The following is a 26,647-nucleotide window of genomic DNA, read 5'->3' as shown; positions in this document are numbered from 1 at the left end:
ATAGTATATCTATTACATTATCAGATTCAATGTCATCTAAACAAACCAGGAGCTCATCTATTCTTCCATCCCGGAATATTTTGGTGAAAAATGGTAACATTATTTTTTACTTTACTTTTGTGAGAATCTACTTTTTTCTTTAATCCACCAATATTTTGGTTAAATATGGTAACATTATTATTTACTTTCCTGTTGTGAGAATTTTGTGAGTTTTGGACCTCTTTAGCACCTGCCTGCCTGAACTTCTCATTGGACACTGATATTAGTCTAAAAAAGAGGTACATCCATGAGTACTAGTGTCCCCCCTTATGGATTTCGCTAACAACCCTGCCAGTTTACCCTTCCCTTTCCTGTTGAGATGTAGGCCATGTCTTGTGAAATCCCCTCTATCAATAGCCTCGACAGGAACCAATCCAATGTCTGACAGAGTGGCCGCCCTACGCAACTGATCGAACTCCATATTTACCCTCCTGACAGAGCGGTTCAACTGGGGCAGATCATGCCGCACAAAAGCAGGCACCAGCCCAACGCTGGTATGGGTCGTTGTTGAGGCTATTTTCACCAGGTCACAGCCCTTATCCCCATCAATACTGTTTCCCACTCCAACCACTATCATCACATGATCCTGCTTTGTGAATCCCTTGCACAAGGAACCTATATCCTCTACCACCTGGCTAAGACTTGCACTTGGTTTGAAAAAGTCTGTGACGTGGTACCTGGCACCTAATTTTTCCTGCAAAATCTGGCCCACACCTCTTCCATGGCTGCTACCTAGCAACAGAACTTTCCTCTTACTTTCTACTTTTTTTGAAACAGTTGGTTTCCTAGTGAGATTCTGTTGCATCTTAACTACATCTGCTTCTACTGGAGCCTCTTCCTTACTTAACTGTGGTAGCAAGGCAAATCTATTGGTTGTGCCAATTGAGAAACTGTCACACACTGTCCTCTTTCTGTGGCCCCTGTTCCCAGCTACCACTTCCCACCGCTGTTTGCCCTCTTCCCCCCTTAACCTCTTCACTTCCTCCCTCGCTCTGTCCAAATCAGCCTGAAGGACTCTAATTTTCTCCTCATGTTCAGTTATAATCCTATCTCTTGAGCAAACCCTGCAAGAGAATGGAAGAGTCTCGTTTGCTTCCCCAATTCCCACGCCGCTACAATTTCCCCAATGAAACCACTTGTCACAACAGCTGCACAAAACCCCTGAACTAACTTTCCTACTGCAGCTCACACACTTAGTATCCATGGTAGTTTGGATATTAGTTAAGAGATTTACTAAGCGATAACGATAATATATTAAATACAGATGCAAAAGGACACTAAATATGTTTTGGAAACTAATATGTAAGTAAACTATTACCAAATGCACTTAAATTTGTGGTATAACGCTAAATATGCACGATCAAAAATTAGGCCTAAACAGACGAATGTAGCCAAAACGAACTTTTTGCGATAAGTGGAAGAATACATAAATAAAAGAAAAACATTTAATGGAAAGCTTGAAGAGCACACTAATGAATGTACTTAATTAGTTAATCTATACCAAATGCACTTAAGATTGCGGTATAACGCTAAGTATGCACACTCGGAAAGTAAGGCAAAGCTGCGAAATATAAACAAAACGAACTTTGGCGATTACTGGAACAATACGCAAATGAAAGAAAAACCTTTAATGGTGAGCTTGAAAGGCACCCTAATGAACGTATTTAATCAGTTAAACTACAGCAATTGCACTTCCAATTGCGGTATAACGCTAAATATGCACACTCGAAAAATTAGGCCTAAGTAGCAGTAAGTAAACAAACGAACTTTTTGCGATTACTAGAACACTACGCAAATAAGAGAAAAACTTGTAATGGTGAGCTTGAAGAGTACACTAAAGAACGTATTTAATTAGTTAAAAGTGTTCAACTACAGTTAATTACAACTTAAATAACTTATCTTTCACGAGAGCTCTGTCTCCGTACGTGCGGCCCTGTGCAAGGTTACCAACCCAATTGCAAGACTTCAGTTTATTGGTAGAACACAACGAAAATCATTCAGCCTACAAAGAAAATTGCTCATAAAATAGTGATTTATTACTGTTAGCATCTAACAATCACCTGCCGGTGTCCTTCCGAAAGGGCCTAAAATGTCTAAACTTTGTCGAAACCAATCGTCTCAAACAGTTTAATGGCTTCCCATCTCTACAGCAGATACATTGATTTGGCTTGTTGTGCACAAGGTCCACAGTTCACTGCGTACTATTCTACACCCTACTTTCGTGTTTACCACAAATATTCTTCGGCTACACGTCATTCTGTTGTTCTACGTCCTCCATCAATACAAGGTCTTGCACATATTTTCATATTCCAGTGCCCAACGTAGCTGGTACCACCACATGAGGACCGAGTTCTGTCGGTTTACGTAACTCTCCATCGTACACACAGAATTGTGGTTAAGTTGCAAAATAGCTTGCAATCTGCATCAGCTGATTGTTCCTTCTGCCATTTTGTATCGTACAAACTTTCTGACTCAGGATACTAGTATTTTTACGTGATTTGCTGGGTCGATGAATCACTCAAAATCAAATTCATTCTTTGAGTTTCAGTGCCCAGCTTGTTTACTGCGTTGACGAATATTTTGAACCTAATATGCATCTTAAGCTGTATGACGCTTTCTGTCCTTGAATTTTCTCCCACACAGCTAACATCGAAAATGAGTAATGCTCTGTTGAGACTCAGCATACCTTTCTCCATTGTAGATCAATTCTTTTCCATTCTCTTCAATTGCTGTGAGCCATAGGCGAACATACTCGTATGTTAGGCCCTGACCACCTCCTGACGAAACGTAGCTGAGTGCATGATCGCTTACATTGCATGGCAACACAAATATCTTCCAAAATTTAGGAAAACTGATACTTGTCCAGTTGTTAATAATACCTTCAACTCACTGAATGCATATTCACGCTCTACTAACCTGTGAAACTTCTCTCATTCTTCAATAGAGCAGCCATGTTATTTCTGCAGATTTCGGTGAAATCTTCTGGTAATATTTTCCCATGCTCAAGGAAGACTACAACTCTTTTTACGTGCACAGTGCTAGAAAATGCTGTACAGTTTTTATATTGCCGCCCGGAGTGACCGTGCGGTTCTAGGCGCTTCAGTCTGGAGCCGAGCGACCGCTACGGTCGCAGGTTCGAATCCTGCCTCGGGCATTGATGTGTGTGATGTCCTTAGGTTAGTTAGGTTTAATTAGTTCTAAGTTCTAGGCGACTAATGACGTCAGAAGCTAAGTCGCATAGTGCTCAGAGCCATTTGAACCAATTTGAACAGTTTTTATTTTTCTGGGGTTCCATCCCAAAGCTTTTGTGATTATTTATGTACCCCAAATAATGTACTTTTTCCAGCACGAATTGACACTTTTCCAAGCTGACTGTTAGATCTACAATTTGCAGCCGTTTAATATTTCGCTTGTCTGCAGTACATGCTATTTCGTATTACGTCACCTAAATACATACAATGCTTTGATTTCAATCCTTACAATACCCTGTCTAAGAGGCGCTGAAACATTGGCGATGCGTTTTTCAGCCCAAACAACATACGCTAATACTGATTATGTACTCAAAGGATTGTAAATGCTGTCTTTGACTAATATTCTACTGGTATCTCTAACTAGTAACAGCCACTCCCCTGATTCGTGGTAAAAAGTATCTTCATTGCACCAGATTAACCGAAGTTTCTACTATAATCAGAATTGGATAAGCATCTGATACTGTACCGTTGTTAACGTATCGATAGTCACAACAAAAGCGATACTCCCTCGTATTATCTGCACTTTTGTTTGGAATGATTATTACTGTTTCCTAGGGCCTAGAATGTTTCGCAGTAATAGCATCTCATGTCAACTGGGCACTAAATTCATTCGTCCTTGGTTGCAGATCATGTGGTATACAGTACCGTTAACAGTACACAGGCAGTTCATTCTCAGTTGGTTTTTGCACTGTGTCTGGGGTCGCTAGAAAAGACCTGTGATGACTGAACGTGCTTCGTTGTTTGACGATCATTGCTCCATCACTAACTTCTCTACCCGTTCCAAGTGTGGTGTTTTCTCCGGTAATGCAGCTACACTTGCAGGCTACTTACGTTTATCGTCCGAATTTGCCCTATCTAAATCGTCTCCTACTTGGGGACTATCAATCCGCTGGATAATTCCACGTCTGTGGTCTCAAATTTATCTTTACCAACGGTATCAGCTCAACCTGTAACTCATGTATGTATATCACACTCCTACAAGGAAATCACTGTGGTTCATTTAATTTCTCATTTTCCTTTGGTAACTGCAATACGCACAATACAGTGTCTCTACTATACTACAACATATTGTTATCAGACTATGAGTCAAGACATGGTCCACTGGGAAAGTAATGAGGGGAAATGGGTGGGGGGCTTACCAAACCTGACAGAGAATAGCAACTAATATTGTGCAGAGGAAAAGCTTGGACTGTCATCATAAAACATCATAAGAAAGATTGTGTGAAGTGCCTCAGACCAACACGGTAAATCGGTTAATGTTACCCATAGTCATTTATGTGGAGTTACCTTTAATACTGTGTGAAAAGATATTAACTTTTTTGTGCACAAATAGGACTATGAAGTCGAGTGCTCTGTGAGCCTATGTATCACCAAATGATAATCTGAAGGTTTTATCTGTGGCTTATGCGTTTTTCTTATTTATTTATTATGTCACTCTGCATTTCATCCAACTGTCCAGCTTCTGATGTCACTCAATCGCTCATAGTTTTTTCCTAACTACGACATGGTTTGTGTGTTATGTAACCACCCATTCACTAATGTATCGTGTCTTTTTTGTTTGTTTATGTTGTATTATGGATTTCATCACTTCTCAGTTGTCATCACAAAGAGACGTTTCGATCATAACTGTGTCTATAACCTCCTTTTAAATATTTTTATTCCTCGTCATGTTATGGTGTGATTTAGGTAGCGTACATAGTTGCAGTCCCCTTTTGAGAATCATCATTCACTTGTCCTTATTACTGAGAATAAATTAACACTGTACTACAGTCAGTCAATGAGTTCTCCCTTCGCCAAGTTAGAAAGCCAGGAGAATTATATCAGTTTGTATAAATATATTTTCCTACATCTTCGACACTGCCACTAAATGTATGTCTTACACTTATCTGTCTGTTACTGTTATTTCGGTGTGTGTGTTCTGTCAAACAAACTGACACATCCACTTGCTGAAATTTTGTAAGAAACACTTACTGCTGACTGTATTTACAGATGTGTATGCTCCTCAACATTGGGTACTAATGTTGCATATTTATCTCTACATTATCATTACTTTTGGGTGTACTTTCTCCAATAAATTAACACAACCAGCTGTTGAATTTTTTGATTATTGTTGTCGTATGGTACATTGAATGTACAGTCAAAGGATGATTGTCACGAATGCTAGTTAAATGTTTGTATATATTGGTACATTTACATGAACGCCACGTCTTGTTAGAATGTTATATAATTAGAGAGATGGATCTCTAAGTATTCGGTAACCTTTAAAGAAGAATTATGCTAATGTGATAGTACACTTGTAGGAAGGGGGTATCCAATTACTCCCTCCTAGCTTTTATATCCCTGTTTGCAAGTTTTGTAAGATTTATATGAGCTATTTCAACTAGTTTCATCCTTCAGGCAGATCTCGGCACTTGTATGCTTATGTTCAAGACTGATGCCACATTACAGTATACAACAAAAGGGCACATTTAAGTGATTATTTAACAAATCTTATATGATGAATTTGTTGTAAATTGGTTCATATGAAGAGTTAGGAACCCATCCATAGTGCAAAATAGGAACTCTTGTGTTGACATGTTTGAGGTTGCCATACTTCCAACACTGCAGTCTATTGGTATTTCTCTTCTTCCGAGGTAATTAAAATTTTATGTTACTCCAGAATTTGGGTCTTTATCTTCTGACAGAAATTATGTCACTTATTGTTGTATAAACGTTCATCTTTAAACTTAGATGATGTTACAGAAGTTAAACTGCAAATATGATTACTGAATCTAAAGCTTTACTTTGTAGTGCATGTTAATGACATATCAGAGGCAGTTTATTAAAACAAATTTCTACTCACTGGTAAACAAATAAAAATAGACTTTATCACCCACACCACTTGCTTGGAGAACATTCAAAGGCATTGAAACAGAAGAGAAAAACATATAAAACAAAGTCCACATTGTTGTAAATGTAAGAGTGTTTATTAATAATAATTATCCACATTGGTCATAAGTGAAATGTCGAATTTATTGTATGTTATGTACAACTCAGCACAGCACATATGAAACCTCGAGAATCAGAATGTATTACACCCGCTTTGATTGGCACGGTCAGTGAGCCAGAGGTTGGAACCGGAGCCATAATCCGCCCTTGGCGGTCCTCAGGAACCCTCTGGGATCCAGTTGGAGAGGCACTGGAGTTCGTGGGGTGGTAGTGATCTTGAAGTTCAGTACTAGGGTGGCGAGGCCCATCTTCACCTGCGACTGCGCGAAACGTTGTCCTGCAACACACCGAGAACACACTTCAACCCAACTGACATCCGAATGCACAGAAAACAGCAGACTTCCAATAATGTATGCTCTAGACGCACACATCCAGAAACTTCTTCGTCAACTCCATGTAAATAATAGCAGTAGACCTCTTACGTTCATGAAAGCTTTCTTCGCTTGTGCAAAAGGGGCAATAAAATAAGTTTCCATTCGAAGACCACACTAACCTGTTGACAGCATACCGCTACTTGTTTACCAGCATCGGAATAGCCCCAGGTTCCATATACACTGCATCAACGCAGCCCAATGGAAACTTTTTGCTGGCCATTATGCTTCTGCTATCTTCCCTGGCTTCAGCCATCCAGTGTTACCTTACTTTCACTCCTTCCACTACTGTGCAGTTCACAGTTTTGATGACAAGTAAGTCGTTATTCATCTTTATACTAGTCCTCAACGTGTTCGCCTTCGCTCTGTGTATTCTTAAGCCATATTGCACACTAAGTACCTCGTCCATTCCTTTAATCTTGCCTTCTAGGTCCCCCTTAGATCCGGCCAGTAGGGCTACATCGTATGCGAATCTTATTTCGTGAACCTTTATCCCTCTTCGGAAACCGTGACTTCGGCATAGAACTTGAACAACAGGAGTGATAAGGTGCGACCACTTTTGTTACTTCACTTGTGTTTTGTGTATGCTGTGAGTTATTCGTCCTTTCTTGATTCTAGCTCAACTCTTTTAAGAATTTTTACTACTGTGTTATTCATAAGAAACTCTCGGGCTTCAGAAAACGATTGCCCGAAAATAATTTTGTGAATAAGTTAAAAAGCTCCTGCTCCTTCTAAATTTTTTATGATTAGCCAATGGTGGCGTGGCGTCACGAGGGAGTTAGAAACTCTCTCGCACCCCTTGACAGGATTCCGAATCTGATGAATGTAAGGGCTCACAAGGTAACACACGCGAGAAAGTGCGCGTTCTACAGAAATAAGTATTATGAGCCAATTAGGAAGCCCGTAGCAAGGATTTTAAATGAACATTCTTCTGTAGCGTGGCTGCCAAGAAGAATGCCGGGTCTCAAGCTCTACCATTTCTGAAGGCTAAAACTGGCTTAGAATTTATCTTTCAAAGAAAGATTCATCGCCGCGCGGGATTAGCCGAGCGGTCTATGGCGCTGCAATCATAGACTGTGCGGCTGATCCCGGAGGAGGTTCGAGTCCTCCCTCGGGCATGGGTGTGTGTGTTTGTCCTTAGGATAATTTAGGTTAAGTAGTGTGTAAGCTTAGGGATTGATAACCTTAGCAGTTAAGTCCCGTAAGATTTCACATACATTAGAACATTTGAAAGATCCATCCTAGTGTCTCAAACAGTACTGTTTTATGGCAGATAGGTGAAAGGAGGTGGAACGAAGTGAGTTCTGCATCACTTACCTGGTCTCAAGGAGGGTTTTCAGTTCTGAAGAAGTACCCTGAGGTGATAAAAGGCAGGGGATTGCTCCTAATACCTTGTCAGACCTCATTTTGTCCAGTGTAGTGTAACAACTCCACGTGGCATGGACTCAACAAGTCGTTGGAACTCCTACAAAGAAATACAGAGCCGTGCTGCCTCTATAGCCGTCCGTAATTGCTAAAGCATTGCTGGTACCGGTTTCTGTGCACGAACTGACATGTCGATTAAGTCCCATAAATGTTCGATGGGATTTATGTCGGGAGATGGCCAGATCATTCAATGGAATTTTCTAGAATGTTCTCCAAACCTGTTGTTGTTGTTGTGGTCTTATGTCCTGAGACTGGTTTGATGCAGCTCTCCATGCTACTCTACTCTGTGCAAGCTTCTTCATCTCCCAGTACTTAGTGCAACCCACATCCTTCTGAATCTGCTTAGTGTATTCATCTCTTGGTCTCTCTCTACGATTTTTACCCTCCACGCTGCCCTCCAATGCTAAACTGGTGATCCCTTGATGCCTCAGAACATGCCCTACCAACCGGCCCCTTCTTCTTGTCAAGTTGTGCCACAAACACCTCTTCTCCCCTATTCTATTCCATGCCTTCTCATTAGTTACGTGATTTACCCATCTAATCTTCAGCAATCTTCTGTAGCACCACATTTCGATAGCTTCTATTCTCTTCTTGTCCAAACTATTTATCGTCCATGTTTCACTTCCATACATGGCTATACTCCATACAAATACTTTCAGAAACGACTTCCTGACACTTGAATCTATACTCGATGTTGACAAATTTCTCTTCTTCAAAACGCTTTCCTTCCCATTGCCAGTCTACATTTTATATCCTCTCTACTTCGACCATCATCACTTATTTTGCTCCCCAAATAGCAAAACTCCTTTACTACTTTAAGTGTCTCATTTCCTAATCTGATTCCCTCAGCATCACCCGACTTAGTTCGACTACATTGCATGATCCTCGTTTTGCTTTTGTTGATGTTCACCTTATATCCTCCTTTCAAGACACTGTCCATTCCGTTCAACTGCTCTTCCAAGTCCTTTCCTGTCTCTGACAGAATTACAATGTCATCGGCGAACCTCAAAGTTTTTATTTCTTCTCCATGGATTTTAATACCTACTCCGAATTTTTCTTTCGTTTCCTTTATTACTTGCTCAATATACAGATTGAATAACATCGGGGATAGGCTACAACCCTGTCTCACTCCCTTCCCAACCACTGCTTCCCTTTCATGTCCCTCGACTCTTATAAGTGCCATCTGGTTTCTGCACAAATTGTAAATAGCCTTTCGCTCCCTGTATTTTACCCCTGCCACCTTTACAATTTGAATGAGAATATTCCAGTCAACGTTGTCAAAAGCTTTCTCTAAGTCTACAATTGCTATAAACGTAGGTTTGCCTTTCCTTAATGTTTCTTCTAAGATAAGGCGTAAGGTCAGTATTGCCTCACGTGTTCCAACATTTCTACGGAATCCAAAATGATCTTCCCCGAGGTCGACTTCTTCCAGTTTTTCCATTCGTCTGTAAAGAATTCGCTTTACTATTTTGCAGCTGTGACTTATTAAACTGATAGTTCGGTAATTTTCACAGCTGTCAACACCTGCTTTCTTTGGGATTGGATCGCGGAAAATTGTGGCCCGGTGACATGGCGACATTGTCATCCATAAAAATTCCATCGGTGTTTGGGAACATGGAGTCCATGAATGTCTGCAAAATGTCTGGAGGTAGCCGAACATAACAATTTACAGACAATAGTTGGTTCGGTTCGACAAAGTAGCCAGTCAATTCCATATAAATACACCTCTCACTGTTATGTATACACCACCAGCTTCTACAGTGCCTTGTTGACAACCTGGGCCCATGGCTTCGTGGGGTCTGCACCACACTCAAATCCTACCATCAGCTGTTACCAATTGAAATCGAGACGTCTGACCACGCTACGGTTTTCCAGTCGTCCAGAGTCCAACCGGTAAGCTGACGAGCCCAGCAGCGGTGCTGCAAGCGATGTCGTGCTGGTAGCAAAGGCACTCGCGTCGGTCGTCTGTTGCCATAGCCAATTAACGACATATTTCGCCACATTGTCCTGACAGATACGTTAGTCGTGCGTCCCACATTGATTTCTGTGGTAATCTGACGCAATGTTGCTTGTCTTTTCGCACTGACAAATCTACGCAAAAGCCGCCGCTCTCGGTAGTTGAGTGAAATCGACTGCGTTGTCCCTGGTGAGAGGTAACGCCTGAAATTTGGTATTCTCGGCACACTCTTGACACTGGGGGCTCGGGATATTGAATTCCGTAACGGTTTCCGAAATGGAATGTCCCATGCGTCTAAATCCAACTACCATTCCGCGTTCGAAGTCTGTTCGTTCCCGTCGAGCGGCCATTATCACGTCCGAAACATTTTAACATGGGTCACCCGAGTGCAAATGACAGCTTCGCCAATGCACTGCCTTTTTATATCTTGTGCACACGATACGTCCGCCATCTGGATGTGTGCAGATCGTTATCTTAGGACTTCTGTCACCTCGGTGTGTATCACCTTCCCTGGTCCTTTTAAGTAAACTACTGTGTTGTGAATCAGCTAGAAAAAAACTCTCCAAGGCTGCAGAGAATGACAGGTCCACCAACGTAATAAAAAGAAGGGAAGAGAAGTAGGAAGTTAGTGGTGCAGTCACTGGCGGTATTGAATACTTTTTGCGATTATTACGCAGCGTTAGACTGTCCGACTGCATTGACCGTGTCGATGTGCGTACAACATTATGAAACATGATGCGTGAGAGTTTATGAATAAGCTTCAGGAACTGAGCAAACTCCTGCAGTGGCTAGAGCAATAGTTTATCGTGGAATCCCGTAGTCAAATGTTTTATTAAACGAGGCCTCACCAAATTTATACTTCTGTACCAGCTTTTCCACCATATTTAATAATTTCAGTCCCAGCAGGACCACAAATTACAGTGTTCTTTCTACTTTCCTCACATCTACTTACACCGAGTTTAAACAAACGACATCTCCATCGTAAGTACTTCATGTATACAATCCATCACACTCATCTCTTGCTATGTAAATTGAGAGCAAAAGTTTCACGGCTCCTCCTTTGTCCCCTACTTTCCTACTCTTCATTTTGACACAGAGATTCTTTTCTGCCTGATAGAGTTTTGCTGCCTCAGTAGTCAGTGCTAACTGCGATCTTGGCGTAACACTGTAAAACATCTCTGTTGTTGCACGATCCACTTCACCTGTGGCTTCCAGTTCCCGCCAATCCATTCCATTGTTGGCCCACTTTATTTTATTTTTCTCTGCACTACCCGTTGAAAAAGCTACTGTTTTAAAAGGATGAACAGGTGGACAAGGTGATTTAAGTGCCTGAGGTATAAGCTCTATGTAATCTACACAATCTTGCGAGAATACGTTGGGTTGTTTTGGGGAAGAAGACCAGACAGTGAGGTCATCGGTCTCATCGGATTAGGGAAGGACGGGGAAGGAAGTCGGCCGTGACCTTTGAAAGGAACCATCCCGGCATTTGCCTGGATTTAGGGAAATCACGGAAAACCTAAATCAGGATGGCCGGACGCGGGATTGAACCATCGTCCTCCCGAATGCGGGTCCAGTGTTTAACCACTGCGCCACCTCGTTCGGTACGAGAATACGGTCAAAGTCGAAATAAAATGTAAAGAAAGGAAAGCTTAGGATTCTCGCAGAAACTTTTAATTTCTATAAAAATCTTGTTTTTTATTTTTTCTGTGTCAGATAAACATTCGGAAGACAGATAAAGGATTGATATCTCTGGAGCACAACTTAAATAAGCGTTTCAAATCACTGTGTCGAAAATGAATTTTCTGCCATACGGAATGTATGCTATTGTGAAACTTAGTGACAGATTACAATGATGTACCATACCGCACTTTATCTCTTACTTTTACGTTCCAAAATTTAAAAAAAACGTCTTTTATATACTTCTGAGTACGATACATTAGTTCACGTAAGGAAGTATGGTTGGAAATAGTTCAAATCTCTGAAACCTTCATCGGCAGCTACAGCTACATCTACACTGCGCAAGCCGCTTTACTTTCACCCTTCTGTGCCCCATTTGCATACGACTCGTGGGAAAAGCTGCTGTCGATAAAATGTGGTTAAAAGGCGTATTTCCATATGGGTCAATGAAAGGATGCCGATTTTCATGACTGATTCCAGAAGACCCTGCTGTTGGCAGTCTACAATCCATGTACTGTTCTAGAACAACATCATATTCCACGACCATTGATAGCGTCTTCATGAAGCGCTTTAAACGGAATGGAATGAAATCCAAACACGTTAGTTAATGTTACGAACTTCTTAAGAGTGTAGTTTTTCTGCTCAGTAGCAAACCAAAATACTTACATAGGCAATAATATTTTAAGCTGTGCTTAATTTTTATTGAAAACGGTGAATTCGCTAGTCAGCAAAGTAAAGCTGGCCGCCTGCCCGGGGGCAGAAGGGAAAATAGCGCGTCCACTGCGAGATTAGAGGACGTGAGCGGGGGAAAGGTTTGCTTGTTTGTCTTGCGATTCGTACTGTGGTATAAATTTTGACACGAAAGTAACATGAATTCGTCAATGTGAATTGCAGAGACTGCCATCTTCAAGTGCGGTACATCCCCTTTGTAGCAAGGAATTTGAGATTAAATTAAGGCTGTTCTAGTACAACGAAAAGAGTAGAGCAAAAATGACATTCAAAAAATTTAGCAAACATCTGCGTTCGTAGATGTCGTGTCTGGGTAGCTCAGTTGGTAGAGCACTTGCCCGTGAAAGGCAAAGGTCCCAAATTCGAGTCTCGGTCCGGCACACAGTTTTAATCTGTCAGGAAGTTTCATATCAGCGCACATTCCGCTGCAGAGTGAACATCTCATTCTGGAAACATCTCCCAGAATGTGGCTAGGCCATGTCTCTGCAATATCCTTTCTTCCAGAAGTGATAGTTCTGGTAGGTTCGCAGAAGAGCTTCTGTGAAATTTGTACAGTAGGAGACGAGGTATTGGCAGAACTGAGGCTATGAGGCCGGGTCGTGAGTCGTGCTTGGGTAGCTCAGTTGGTAGGGCACTTGCCCACGAAAGGCAAAGGTCCCGAGTTCGAGTGCCGCTCTGGCACACAGTTTTAATCTGTCAGGAAGTTTCGTCTGCGGTCGTGTCTCATTGCATAATTCATTTAAATATAAATACAGTTGCTGTTATTAATGAATTAATCATCCACTCGCACAGAAAACACAACAAACGTTCGTCAGGGAATTGCGGTGCCCAAACCTTGGGGCGCTGAGCGTGGCAGAGAACAATCGAAGCTAAGTTTTCCGAATTGTGCCGACCTTTAACGACCCCACAGGGTAAGATGGCGGCCAACTTATTTCGCACTTGCTGCACTGGGGTGCAAAAACTCATGGCATACCACCTAATATCGTGTCAGACCTCCTTTTGCCTTGTACAGTGCAGCAACATGACGTGGCTCGGACTCAACAAGTCCTTGAAAGTGCCCTGCAGAAATACCGAGCCCTGCTGCCTGTGCTGCCGTCCATAATTGCGAAAGTGTTGTCGGTGCAGAATTTTGTGCACGAACTGACCTCTCGATTATTTCCCATGAATGTTTGATTGGATTCGTGTCGGACGATCTGGGTGGCCAAATCATCCGATCAAATTGTCCAGAATGTGCTTCAAACCAATCGCAAACAATTGTGGTCCAGTGACATGTTTGGCAACATGAAGTCCAAGAATGGTTGTAAATGATCTCCAAGTAGTCGAGCTAACTATTTCGAGTCAATGATCCTTTGGATCAGAGGACTCAGTCCATTCCATGTATACACAGTCCACATCATTATGGAGACATCTCCAACTAGCACAGTGTCTTGTCGGCAGCTTGGGCCCATGGATTTGTGAGGTCCTCACCATACTCGAACCCAGCCATCAGCTCTTACCTACTGAAATCGGGACTCATCTGACCAGGCCACAACTTTGGGGCGTCTAAGGTCCAACCGATATGGTCATGAGTCCAGGAGAGACGCAGCAGGCGATGTCGTGCTGACAGCAAAAGCAATCGAGTCGATCGTCTGCTGCCACAGCCTATAAGCGCCACGTTTCGCCGCACTGTCCTAATGGATACGTTCGTCGTACGTTCCACATAGATTTCAAATGGTTCAAATGGCCTGAGCACTATGGGACTTAACATCTGAGGTAATCAGTCCCATAGAACCACTTAAACCTAACTAACCTAAGGACATGGCACACATCCATGCCCGAGGCAGATTCGAACCTGCGACCGTAGCAGTCGCGCGGTTCCGGACTGAAGCGCCCAGAACCGCTCGGCCATCGCGGCCGCCCCACATTGATTTCTGTGGTTCAAATGGTTCATATGGCTCTGAACACTATGGGACTTAACTTCTGAGGTCTTCAGTCCCCTAGAACTTAGAACTGCCTAAACGTAACTGACCTAAGGACATCACACATATCCATGGCTGAGGCAGGATTCGAACCTGCGACCGTAGCAGTCCCGCGGTTCCGGACTGAAGCGCCCAGAACCGCTCGGCTACCGCGGCCGGCCCACATTGATTTCTGTGGTTATTTGACACAGTGTTGCTTGTCTGTTAGCACTGACAGTTCTACGCGAACGCAACTGTTCTCGATCGTTACGCGAAGGCCGTCGGCCACTGCGTTGTCCTTGGTGAGACTTATGAATGAAATTTGGTATTCTCGGGACATTCTATAGACTGTGTATCTCGGAATACCGAATTCGCTAAGAATTTCTGAAATGGAATGTCCCAAGCGTCTAGCTCCAACTACCATTCCGCTTTCAAACTGTTAACTGCCATCGTACGGCCATAATAAGTCGGAAACATTTACACATGAATCACCTGAGTACGAATGATAGCTCCACCAATGCACCGCCCTTTTAATCTAGTGTAGGCGATACCAGATATCTGTTTATGTACATGTCGCTGTCCAATGACTTTTGTCACCTGACTGTACAGTTGGTTTATTGGGGGCTCACAACATACAGATATATGTAAGTTACCGATTAATAAATGATATGCACAAAATGTCAGTATTGGCTCTTGAGCAACAAACATTGGACAACAACTGCTACAGATGAGGTTCGGCTACATTCCTTCAACTACCACAGACAGTATTTTCTCCTCAAGCAGAAATTTATTGAGCGGTTGTTGGGAAGGTCTCGGTAGAAGCGTGATTTCTGATTGCTTCACTGTGTTTACTAAATTTATCTGATGGTTCATTGTGTTTCTTTAGTAAATTCACCTCACCAGAGAAGAACGGAACAGACGAGGGCTTTAAGATGACAACTATCACGTGACATTTGTTTGTAGATACTTCCAGTGCTCTTTGGACATGTACTGTAGACACTTTTGCTTGGTCTTTGTTTCATTTATAATGAAAGCAACAATGTTATTTTTCTACAGTAATGCACAACCAGATATGCTAGACAATCTGACTCATCAAATCCTTGAAGGCAAGTGGTTCCAGCATAGACGGAGCCCCAGTATCTGCGAGACCACCTGGATATAATAGTTGACGAGAGGTGTTGCAGAAGACACGAAACAATTGGCCAGTCACCAAGTAAACCACTTTCGGCATTTGTGACCAACTTCCTGTGCGATCATGTGAACAATTTGGTGTATTCCAGGCAAGTGGAGGCAGTGAAGCATCTCGTGGCTGGGATTTCAGGAACTGCCAGGTAATTTCTTGGCATCTTTGGTCACGCCTGGCAAGCCCCTCTCGCCCTTCTCAACAGATGCACTTTCTACCTCAATGATGAACGTGCAAATGAGTACGACGAATTCCCATTTATCTCAATGTGAGTTATTCGGTTTTCGGGTTATCTGTGCATACCTCAGCAAATTTTGAGAAAAATAAAAACAACCCTGAAGTATTCTGTTATAATTAGAAAGAATGTTTCCGTTTAGAGTACATCAGTATGCGTGAGCCCCATCTTTTATCGCCAGAAGACAATGCTGACCCCAGTCCTACTGTGGGATATCGCCGAAATACGTAGTCCGCCAAAAAAAGAGAAGCAGCCAGAAGAGGATGAGGAAACAGGTCGAAAGGGTACTTGATGAAATTTCAGCGATTACAAAATTTCGTCAGATTTACGAAGAACTTGCCAGTATGAACCCACTTAACAGTATTATTAGCATGACGTTATACCCAGTCTGGCCCGGATGTACAAAATGATTCAGTTATTATAAAACCGTTGTATCCTCTCCTAAGGCAAACAGTTGCACGACTGTTGTAAATGGTCCGTTATATCCTGGGTACTTCCACCAGTACAGAGTTGACATCCGAGCTGGCGCCACAGACGTACTGTCACAAACAGATCTAGACTAGTCTAGAAATCTACTCTGTAGGAATCAGCATGGGTTTCGAAAAAGACGATCGTGTGAAACCCAGCTCGCGCTATTCGTCCACGAGACTCACAGGGCCATAGACACGGGTTCCCAGGTAGATGCCGTGTTTCTTGGCTTCGCAAGGCCTTCGATATAGTTCCCCACAGTCGTTTACTGAACAAACATATGGACTATCAGACCAATTGTGTGATTCGATTGAAGAGTTCCTAGATAACAGAACGGAGCATGTCATTCTCAATGGAGAGAAGTCTTCCGAAGTAAGAATGATTTCAGATGTGCCGCAGGGGAGTGTCGTAGGACCGTTGCTATTCACAATAAACATAAATGACCTTGTGGATAACATTGGAAGTTCACTGAGGCTTTTTGCGAATGATGCTGTGGTATATAGAGAGGTTGTAAGAATGAAAAAGTGTACTGAAATGCAGGAGAATCTGCAGCGAATTGACGCATGGTGCAGGGAATGGCAATTGAATCTCAATGTAGACAAGTGTAATGTGCGGCGAATACATAGAAAGAAAGATCGTTTACCATTTAGCTACAATATAGCAGGTCAGCAACTGGAAGCAGTTAATTCTATAAATTATCTGGGAGAAGTCATTAGGAATGACTTAAATGCAATGACCATATGCAATTAAACGTGGGTAAAGCAGGTGCCAGACTGAGATTCATTGGAGGACTCCTAAGGAAATGCAATCCGAAAACAAAGGAAGTAGGTTACAGTACACTTGTTCGCCCACTGCTGGAATACTGCTCGCCAGTGTGGGATCCGTACCAGATAGGGTTGATAGAAGAGATAGAGAAGATACAACTGAGAGCAGCGCGCTTCGTTACAGGATCATTTAGTAATCGCAAAAGCGTTACAGGGATGATAGATAAACTCCAGTGGAAGACTCTGCAGGAGAGACGCTCAGTAGCTCGGTACGGGCTTTTGTTGAAGTTTTGAGAACATACCTTGACCGAGGAGTCAAGCAGTATATTGCTCCCTCCTACGTATATCTCGCGAAGAGACCACGAGGATAAAAGCAGAAAGATTAGAGCCCACACAGAGGCATACCGACAATCCTTCTTTCCACGAACAATACGAGACTGGAATAGGAGAACCGATAGAGGTACTCAAGTTACCCTCCGCCACATACCGTCAGGTGGCTTGCGGAGTATGGATGTAGATGTAGATGTAGATCTGGGGCACTTGCTGGGCACGGCTGTACTTCGGTCTCCCGCACGCCTACATAGGGACGCGTGACGAGTGGACGAGCATTGTCCTGTTGAAAACTGGCTGCACGATACTCTCACATGAGGATGCAGGACGTCCAAGACATATCGTTGCGCCGTCGAAGTTCCTTCAGTCACCATAAATCGTGACCTGAAATCATAGCCGGTGCTTCAGCACACCATGACGGCAGGAGTAACACAGCTGTGCGTCTCGAAACCACTGGAAGAATGGGACCTCTCCCAAGGTCGCTGCCACACTCGCCGACTATAGCCATCTGGGGTAGTGGAGATCCCGAATGTCGCTGAACACAATATAAGGACGTTCATCAACTGTTCATGTTTCCCAGTCACGTGAGCACACCATTGGTGGGCTTGTTACTGCTACATGCGGAATCCTCTTGGTTTTGGCCTCGCTGCACCCGACTTCGTTAGTTGTATATGCCGGCGTAACTTTCTCAATAAGTTAGTTTCTTTCTGGAATGAGATTTTCACTCTGCAGCGGAGTGTGTGCTGATATGAAACTCCATAGCAGATTAAAACTTTGTGCCGGACCGAGACTCGAACCCGGGAACTTTGCCTTTTGGCGGGCAAGTGCTCTACCATCTGAACTACCCAAGCACGACTCACGGCCCGTCCTCACAGCTTTGCTTCTGCCAGTACCTCGTCTCCTACCTTCCAAACTTTACAGAAGCTCTCCTGCGAGTTCGAGTCTCGGTCCGGCACACAATTTTAATCTGCCAGGAAGTTTCATATCAGTGCACACTTCGCTGCAGAGTGAAAATCTCATTCTGGAAACATCCCCTAGGCTGTGGCTAAGCCATGTCTCCGAAATATCCTTTCTTTCAGGGGTGCTAGTTCTGCAAGGTTCGCAGGAGAGCTTCTGTAAAGTTTGGAAGGTAGGAGACGAGGTACTGTCAGAAGTAAAGCTGTGAGGACGGGGCGTGAGTCGTGCTTCGGTAGCTCAGTTGGTAGAGCACTTGCCCGCGAAAGGCAAAGGTCCCGAGTTCGAGTCTCGGTCCGTCACACAGTTTTAATCTACTTTCTTTCTATTTCAAGACTCCGTTGGTCTTTGTCTTCGTGGTTCGTACGATGATGGTAGATTACGTTTTGGGCCTGAAGACGGCGGTTTTTGGCTTTGAAACTTGTAGCATGTTTTGAATAAACGACGTTGGATGACAAATGGTTCAAATGGCTCTGAGCACTATGCGACTTAACTTATGGGGTCATCAGTCGCCTAGAACTTAGAACTAATTAAACCTAACAAACCTAAGGACATAACACACATCCAAGCCCGAGGCAGGATTCGAACCTGCGACCGTAGCGGTCGCTCGGCTCCAGACTGCAGCGTCTAGAACCGCACGGCCACTCCGGCCGGCGTTGGATTGCAATACAACTGTTGTTTCAATTATCTTATTCGAGTAATTCATGTCCAGCTGATGTTCCAGCGTCGTCGATGGGTTATGCGACTAACGGATAAGTAATGCAGTTGGCTTCCAAAATATGACATGTAAAGTATTTTGTAAATAACAATTTTTTGAAACGCACACACACACACACACACACACACACACACACACACACACACTGCTGAATTATAAATTGACAGCGTCACTGAATCAGGGCCTCACCTATGCAAGAGCGCGCACCCAGTCCAAAAGGGATGTACGCCTGCATGGCGTTACGATCTTTGCTGCCCGGCGAGAAGCGTTCAGGATCGAAGGTGTCCGGGTCCGGGAAGTAGCGCGGGTCCCTGTGCAGGCCATCGATGGAGACCATGACCGTGGTGCCCGGCTGCAGAGTGAAGGTGCGGCCCGAGGGTGTCCTCATGGGGTAGGCCGCCGTGCACGTCTTCTCCAGGTGTCCGGCCGGCGGGTGCAGTCGCAGCACCTCTGCAATGGTGATGGAGGTCGTAACAACCACGGACAAGTGTATCAACAAGTTCTAAATCTACATCTACACTACTGGCCATTAAAATTGCTACACCAAGAAGAAATGCAGATGATAAATAGCTATTCATTGGACAAATATATTATACTAGAACTGACATGTGATTACATTTTCACGCAATTTGGGTGCATAGATCCTGAGAAATGAGTACCCAGAACCACCACCTCTGGCCGTAATAACGGCCTTGATACGCCTAGGCATTGAGTCAAACAGAACTTGGATGGCGTGTACCGGTACAGCTGCCCATGCAGCTTCAACACGATACAACAGTTCATCAAGAATAGTGACTGGCGCATTGTGACGAGCCAGTTGCTCGGCCACCATTGACTAGACGTTTTCAATTGGTGAGAGATCTGGAGAATGTGCTGGCCAGGGCAGCAGTCGAACATTTTCTGTATCCAGAAAGGCCCGTACAGGACCAGTAACATGCGGTCGTGCATTATCCTGCTGAAACGTATGCTTTCGCAGGGATCGAATGAAGGGTAGAGCCACGAGTCATAACACATCTGAAATGTAACGTCCACTGTTCAAAGTGCCGTCAATGCGAACAAGAGGTGACCGAGACGTGTAACCAATGGCACCCCATACCATCACGTCGTGTGATACGCCAGTATGGCGATGACGAATACACGCCTCCAATGTGCGTTCACAGCGATGTCGCCAAACACGGATGCGACTATCATGATGCTGTAAACAGAACCTGGATTTATACGAAAAAATGACGTTTTGCCATTCGTGCATCCACGTTCGTCGTTGAGTACACCATCGCAGGCGCTCCTGTCTGTGATGCAGCCTCAAGGGTAAGGCAGCCATGGCCTCCGAGCTGATAGTCCGTGCTGCTGCAAACGTCATCAAACTGTTCGTACAGATGGCTGTTGTCTTGCAAACGACCCCATCTGTTGACTCAGGGATCGAGACGTGGCTGCACGATCCTTTACAGCCATGCGGATAAGATGCCTGTCATCTCGACTGCCAGTGATACGAGGCCGTTGGGATCCAGCACGGCGTTCCGTGTTACCCTCCTAAACCCACCGATTCCATCTTTGCTAACAGTCATTGGATCTCGACCAACGCGAGCTGCAATGTCGCGATACGATAAACCGCAGTCGCGATAGGCTACAATCCGACCTTTATCAAAGTCGGAAACTTGATGGCACGCATTTCTCCTCCTTACACGAGGCATCACAACAACGTTAGATTGGAAAGTTTCCTCATGTCAGCACGTTTCAGGTGTCGCCACCGGCGCCGACCTTGTGTGAATCCTCTGAAAAGCTAATCATTTGCGTAGCACAGCATCTTCTTCTTGTCGGTTAAATTTCGCGTCTGTAGTACGTCATCTTCGTGGTGTAGCAATTGTAATGGCCAGTCGTGTATATCCACACTCTGGAAACAGCTACAAAATGCGTGGCAGAGGTACCTCCACTTCATCATTTTATAGGACCTCTTCCCGTTCCATTTGCTTCCACAACTCGGGAAGAATGGTTGTTTATCGTCTCTGTTAGCACTGTATGTAGTGAATATTTATCTTTGTGGTCACTACTGGAGCGATACGTTGGAGGTTCTAGTATATTCCTAGGGTCCTCCCTTAAATTTGTAATTTGGGTTTCGCAAACTTCAATGCGACATATTTTTAATAGTTTCCACAACTAACCTCTGTCTCCAAATCTGGATGAAAATGCGAAGCGAAGAGATTCTGGTCGTATGTGAAATGCATCAGCGGCAAGACACAATTGATAGCTTCACTGCGCAGTAGTGATGGTAATGTTACCGATGACAGTGTCACTAAATCGGAATTACTAAGTGCGGTTTTCAAAATTCTTTCATCAAAGAAGACGAAATAGATATTCCAGAATTCGGATGAAGAACTGTTGAAGCAGTAATTCTCGATGTATAAAATCAGGTTGCATCACTTAAGAAAGTCAAGTACAGATTTTATACCAATGAGCTTAGTTTTAGTGTATGCTGATGTGATAGCTCATTAATTAATAATCATATACAACCGCTCGCTCAACGGAAGATCCATACTTGAAGACTGGAAAGTAGCACAGGTCACACCAATACTCAAGAAAGGAAGTAGAGGTAATGCGATGAATTATAGACCCGTCTCAATGACGCTGATTTGAGGAAGTTTGGAACATATACTGTGTTTAAATATGAATTATCTTCAGGAAAAATATCTGTTGACACACAGTCAGCACGAATTTGGAAAATATGCTTCTCGTGAAACACAGCTAGCCCTTTATTCTGACGAAGTTATGAGCGCTGTCGACAGAGGATGTCGAACGATTCCATATTTCCAGATCTCCAAAAGGCTTTTAATACCGTTCTTCACAAGCGCTTTCTGATCACACTGCGTGCATACGGAATATCGCCTCAGTTGTGCGACCGGATTCGTTATATGCCCTCTGCTGTTACTAATCTACATAAATGATGTAGAAGACGATCTGGGCAGTCAATTTACGAGTAGATTGTTTGCAGATGATGCAGTCGTTTACCATCTAATAATGTGATCAGTTTATCAAGCCAATAATTGCAAAATAGTTTGGACAAGGTATTTGTATGGTGCGAAAAGTGGTAATTGACCCTAAATAATTAAAAGTGTGATTTTATCCCCATGATTATTGAAAGGAATCTATTAAATGTCGGTTACATGGTAAATCACACAATCTAAACACCCAGGAATTACAATTACGAACAACTTAAATTTGATCGATCACATAGATAATGTTGTGGAGAAGGGAAATCAAAGACTATCTTTTAGTGGGAGAACTCTTAGAAAATGCAACAGGTCTACTAAAGAGAATACCTACACTACGCTATCCGTCCTCTCCTACAGTACTGCTGTGCGGAGTGGGATGTTTACCAGATAGGTTTGACGGAGGACAAAGAAAAAGTACAGAGAAGAGTGCTCGTTTTGTGTTATCACGAAACATGGAAGAGAGTGTCACGGATATGATACGCGAATTGGGGTGGCAGTCATTAAAACAAAGGCGCTTTTGTTTGCGGCGTGATCTTTTAACGAAATTCCAATTTACAACGTTCTCCTCGAATGCGAAAATATTTTTGACACCATACTGCGTAGGGAGATATGATCATTGTAATAAAATAAGTGAAATAAGAGGTCGCACGGAAAGATTTAAGTGTTCGTTTTTCCCGCACTCTCTTAGAGAGTGGAATGGTAGAGAAATAGAGTGAAGTGGTTGAATGAACCCTCTGCCAGACACTTAAATATGAACTGTAGAGTCATCACGAAGATGTAGATGTACATAGTTGACACCTATGTTCAAGAATCCGCCATTTCAAGTTTTTCAATATTTTATAAAAGTCCATAAACGTAAGTTATTTTATTTTCAGCTAAAACATTATTTTCAAATGTAAAAAGTGGGATAATAAATGTCAAACACTATTTGAGTTGTGGGAGAAGGGCGAAAAATGGGGAAATTTTTTTTCCTAATGCAGCTCCAGGGAAACCTGATTTCGTGCGGTAGAGGAGCGGAAGAAGGAGGCACGGCATCCGCATTCCGGCTTTGTCTCAGAAGAATCAAACCAAATATTAAATTGTGATAGTCGTTGTTTTCATCTTTGAACTGCACGATGCATAATTGCGCCAGGGCCATTGCAGCGATCAATGATATTTTTCAAAGAATCTTGGGACGTTAGTTCCAAGAAGCGCATTGCCTGTGATATTATTGGAAAAATGTGTCACGTTTGTAGTTCAGTGCTCAATGGTTTAATTTCTAGACTAAATACATATGAGGGTTTGGTTATTTATTTTCGGTAGTTTTCCGCAGTCTCAGAGCCTAATGCATTCGACATGAAACTCCTGCTCGTTTTTATTAAAAGGGCGGAGAAAAATTGTGTCACGAAATTTTAACTCTTTATAGCTGATGCCAGCAGGAACCAAAATTACTAATGTCGTGTAGGTTGACAACGCACCATTTTCAAACTACGTAAACTTGGCGCCACGAACTCCGGTTGGCCGTCTGATTGCTCTGTTGCCGTTCGTCGGTTGACGGGCAGCGCTTATGGTTGTCGCTTGACGACCGAGAGCAGTGCAGCAACGTTTGAGTAAAATTGTCAGTGCTAACAGACAAGCAACACTTCGTGAAATAACCGCAGAAATCAATGCGAGACGTACGACGAACGTAGATTTAGCATCTGACTGTATTAAAAGCTATTCCGTCGTTACGTGGGCCTTTCAGTTCGACGCCATTTTAGCGAATAACCTACCCAAGTACGCCTACTGTGGGAAGGGGATATGTTCGTCGTACGTGGCGAAATTTGGAGTTATGGGCTATTGCAGTGCCTTTGCTAACAGCGCGACGTCACCTACAGCACCTCTCCTGGGATCGTGACCGTACTGGTTGGACCCTAGACGATTAGGGAGCCGTGACCTGGTACGAGGGTGAGTCAAATGAAAACCTTAAATATTTACTTAAATATTATTTATTGTGCACAAGTGGTACAAAGCTGTATCACTTTTCTACATGATCTCCCCCACGCTCAATGCAAGTCCTCCAGCGCTTGCAAAGTGCATAAATTCTTGTAGAAAAAAATTCTTTTGGTAGTCCGCGCAACCACTCATGCACCGCGTGGCGTACCTCTTCATCAGAACGGAACTTCTTTCCTGGTGGATGAGGAAGACACTCAAAATGCAGTTCTGTGATAGTTGCAACTGTTGTACGGGCAGTGTGGGGCCTTGCATTGTCATGTTGCAATAGGACACCTGCTGACAGCAATCCACGTCTCTTTGATTTGATTGCAGGCCGCAGATGATTTTTTAGGAGATCTGTGTATGATGCAGTGGTGACAGTGGTCCCTCTAGGCATGTAATGCTCCAAAATGACGCCTTTTTCGTCCAAAAAGAGAGTCAGCATAACCTTCCCTGCTGATGGTTCTGTTCGAAACTTCTTTAGTTTTGGTGATGAGGAATGGCGCCATTCCTTGCTCGCTCTCTTCGTTTCCGGTTGGTGGAAATGAGCCCAGGTTTCGTCCCCAGTAACGTCTCTTGTAAGGAAGCCATCATCTTCTCGTTCAAAGCGCCGAAGAAATTCTTCACAAGCATCAACATATCGTTCTCTCATTTCAGGAGTCAGCTGCCGTGGCACCCATCTTGCAGACACTTTGTGAAACTGGAGCACATCATGCACAATGTGGTGTGTTGACCCATGGCTAATCTGTAAACATGCTGCAATGTCATTCAGTGTCACTCGGAGGTTTTCCTTCATTACGGCTTCAACTGCTGCAATGTTCTGTGGAGTGACAACTCGTTGTGCCTGATCTGGACGAGGAGCATCTTCCACTGAAGTGACACCATTTGCGAACTTCCTACTCCATTCGTAGACTTGCTGCTGTGACAAACATGTATCACTGTACTGAACCTTCATTCGTCGATGAATTTTAATAGGTTTCACACCTTCACAACGCAAAAACCGAATAACAGAACGCTGTTCTTCCCTGGTGCAAGTCGCAAGTGGGGCGGCCATCTTTATACTGATACTGCGACGGTATGTGTGCATCTGCATTATGCTGCCACCTACAGGCCATTCTGCACGCTGTTTGTAGCACGCTTACCAACTTACAGGATAACGGCGCGAAATTTCGATTTGTTATTACAAATTTAAGGTTTTCAATTGACTTAACCTCGTAAAATTAGTCCCGATTTCAGCTGGTAAGAACTGATGGTAGGGTTCGAGCGCGGCGCAGATCCCACGAAGCCATGGACCCAAATTGTCGCCGGCGGGGGTGGCCGAGCGGTTCTAGGCGCTACAGTCTGGAACCGCGCAACCGCTACGGTCGCAGGTTCGAATCCTGCCTCAGGCATGGATGTGTGTGATGTCCTTAGGTTAGTTAGGTTTAAGTAGTTCTGAGTTCTAGGGGACTGATGACCTTCGAAGTTAAGTCCCATAGTGCTCAGAGCCATTTGAACCATTTTAAACCCAAGTTGTCAACAAGGCACTGTGCAAGATGGTGGTGGTTCGGTAACGGTGCTGGACTGAGTGTTCTGGCCCAAATGAACCGATCGTTGACTAGAAATTGTTATGCTCGGCTACTTAGAGACCGTTTGCAGCCGTTCATCGACTTCATGTTCTAAAACAATGACGGGATTTTTATGGATGGCAATGCGCTCTGTCCAAGATCACAATTGTACGCGATTGGCTTGAGGGAAATTCTGGACAACTCGTGCGATTGATTTGGTCACCCAGATCGTCCGACATGTATCCTATCGACCATTTATGGGATATGATCGCGAGATCAGTTCGTGCACAAAATGCTGCGCCGGTAACGCTTCCGCAATTATGAACGGCTATAGAGGCAGTATGGTCCTATGTTTCTGCAAAGGACTTCCAACATCTTGGCGTGTCCTTGCCACGTAGAGTTCCTGCACTACGCCGGGCAAAAGGAGGTCCAATAAGAGATTCGGAGATATCCCATGATTTTTGTGGTATCGATAGCAACGATGCCACGGCGTAGGTTCAAAATGGTTCAAATGGCTCTGAGCACTATGGGACTTAACATCTGTGGTCATCAGTCCCCTAGAACTTAGAACCACTTAAACCTAACTAACCTAAGGACATCACACACATCCATGCCCGAGGCAGGATACGAACCTGCGACCGTAGCAGTCGCGCGGTTCCGGACTGAGCGCCTAGAACAGCTAGACCACCGTGGCCGGCGCCACGACGTAGGTGCAAGTTGGCACTATCGACGACAGCGCCCTCTAGCAGGCTCTGTTGAGGTCTACGAGCGCCGCTGGAGATTCTGCCCATTGATCAAGAGCAGACGGCCGGGACACTATGCTTCAGCTTCGCTTCACATACTTTCCTCTACTTATGACTGGTTTAACGCTTCGCACCTCAGGACAATGTTATGTATGTTCTGTATATATTCATGCATCAGTAAACCAGTATTACTTTCTCGCAGTACCGAGGTGTATTACCTTTTCCTGCTCCTACTCACTTCCTTCATTCGGCCAACTTTTCAGTTTACAGGAGCAAACCCACGCATCGCCTTCCAGGCAGGATACAAAATTTTTTGTCACCTCTGTGTACATATACTGCAGCCATCTGAAGTTACTGTTATATTCGATATAGCAGGTAATAGTTATCTGGT

At 43.7% G+C, this 26,647-nt stretch overlaps 1 protein-coding gene across 1 annotated transcript in view; it reads right to left on the bottom strand.

The window, feature by feature from the left end:
• Positions 1-6,234: 6,234 nt before the first annotated feature.
• The window catches only part of LOC124804927 (cytochrome P450 6a2-like), an 84,195-nt gene continuing 63,782 nt past the window's right edge, over positions 6,235-26,647 (bottom strand). Inside the window, exons 8-9 of the mRNA XM_047265302.1 lie at positions 19,216-19,476; positions 6,235-6,555 (exon numbers count right to left, since the gene is read on the bottom strand). Of these exons, the coding sequence (XP_047121258.1) occupies positions 6,386-6,555; positions 19,216-19,476 (431 nt within the window). The 3' untranslated portion in view covers positions 6,235-6,385. The remainder of the gene's footprint in view (positions 6,556-19,215; positions 19,477-26,647) is intronic.

This window comes from Schistocerca piceifrons, chromosome 7 (assembly GCF_021461385.2).
Source record: "Schistocerca piceifrons isolate TAMUIC-IGC-003096 chromosome 7, iqSchPice1.1, whole genome shotgun sequence".
Classification (NCBI taxonomy): Eukaryota; Metazoa; Arthropoda; class Insecta; order Orthoptera; family Acrididae; genus Schistocerca; species Schistocerca piceifrons.
Note: the sequence above shows the minus strand (reverse complement) of the source record. Positions and strands in the feature narration are given on the sequence as shown.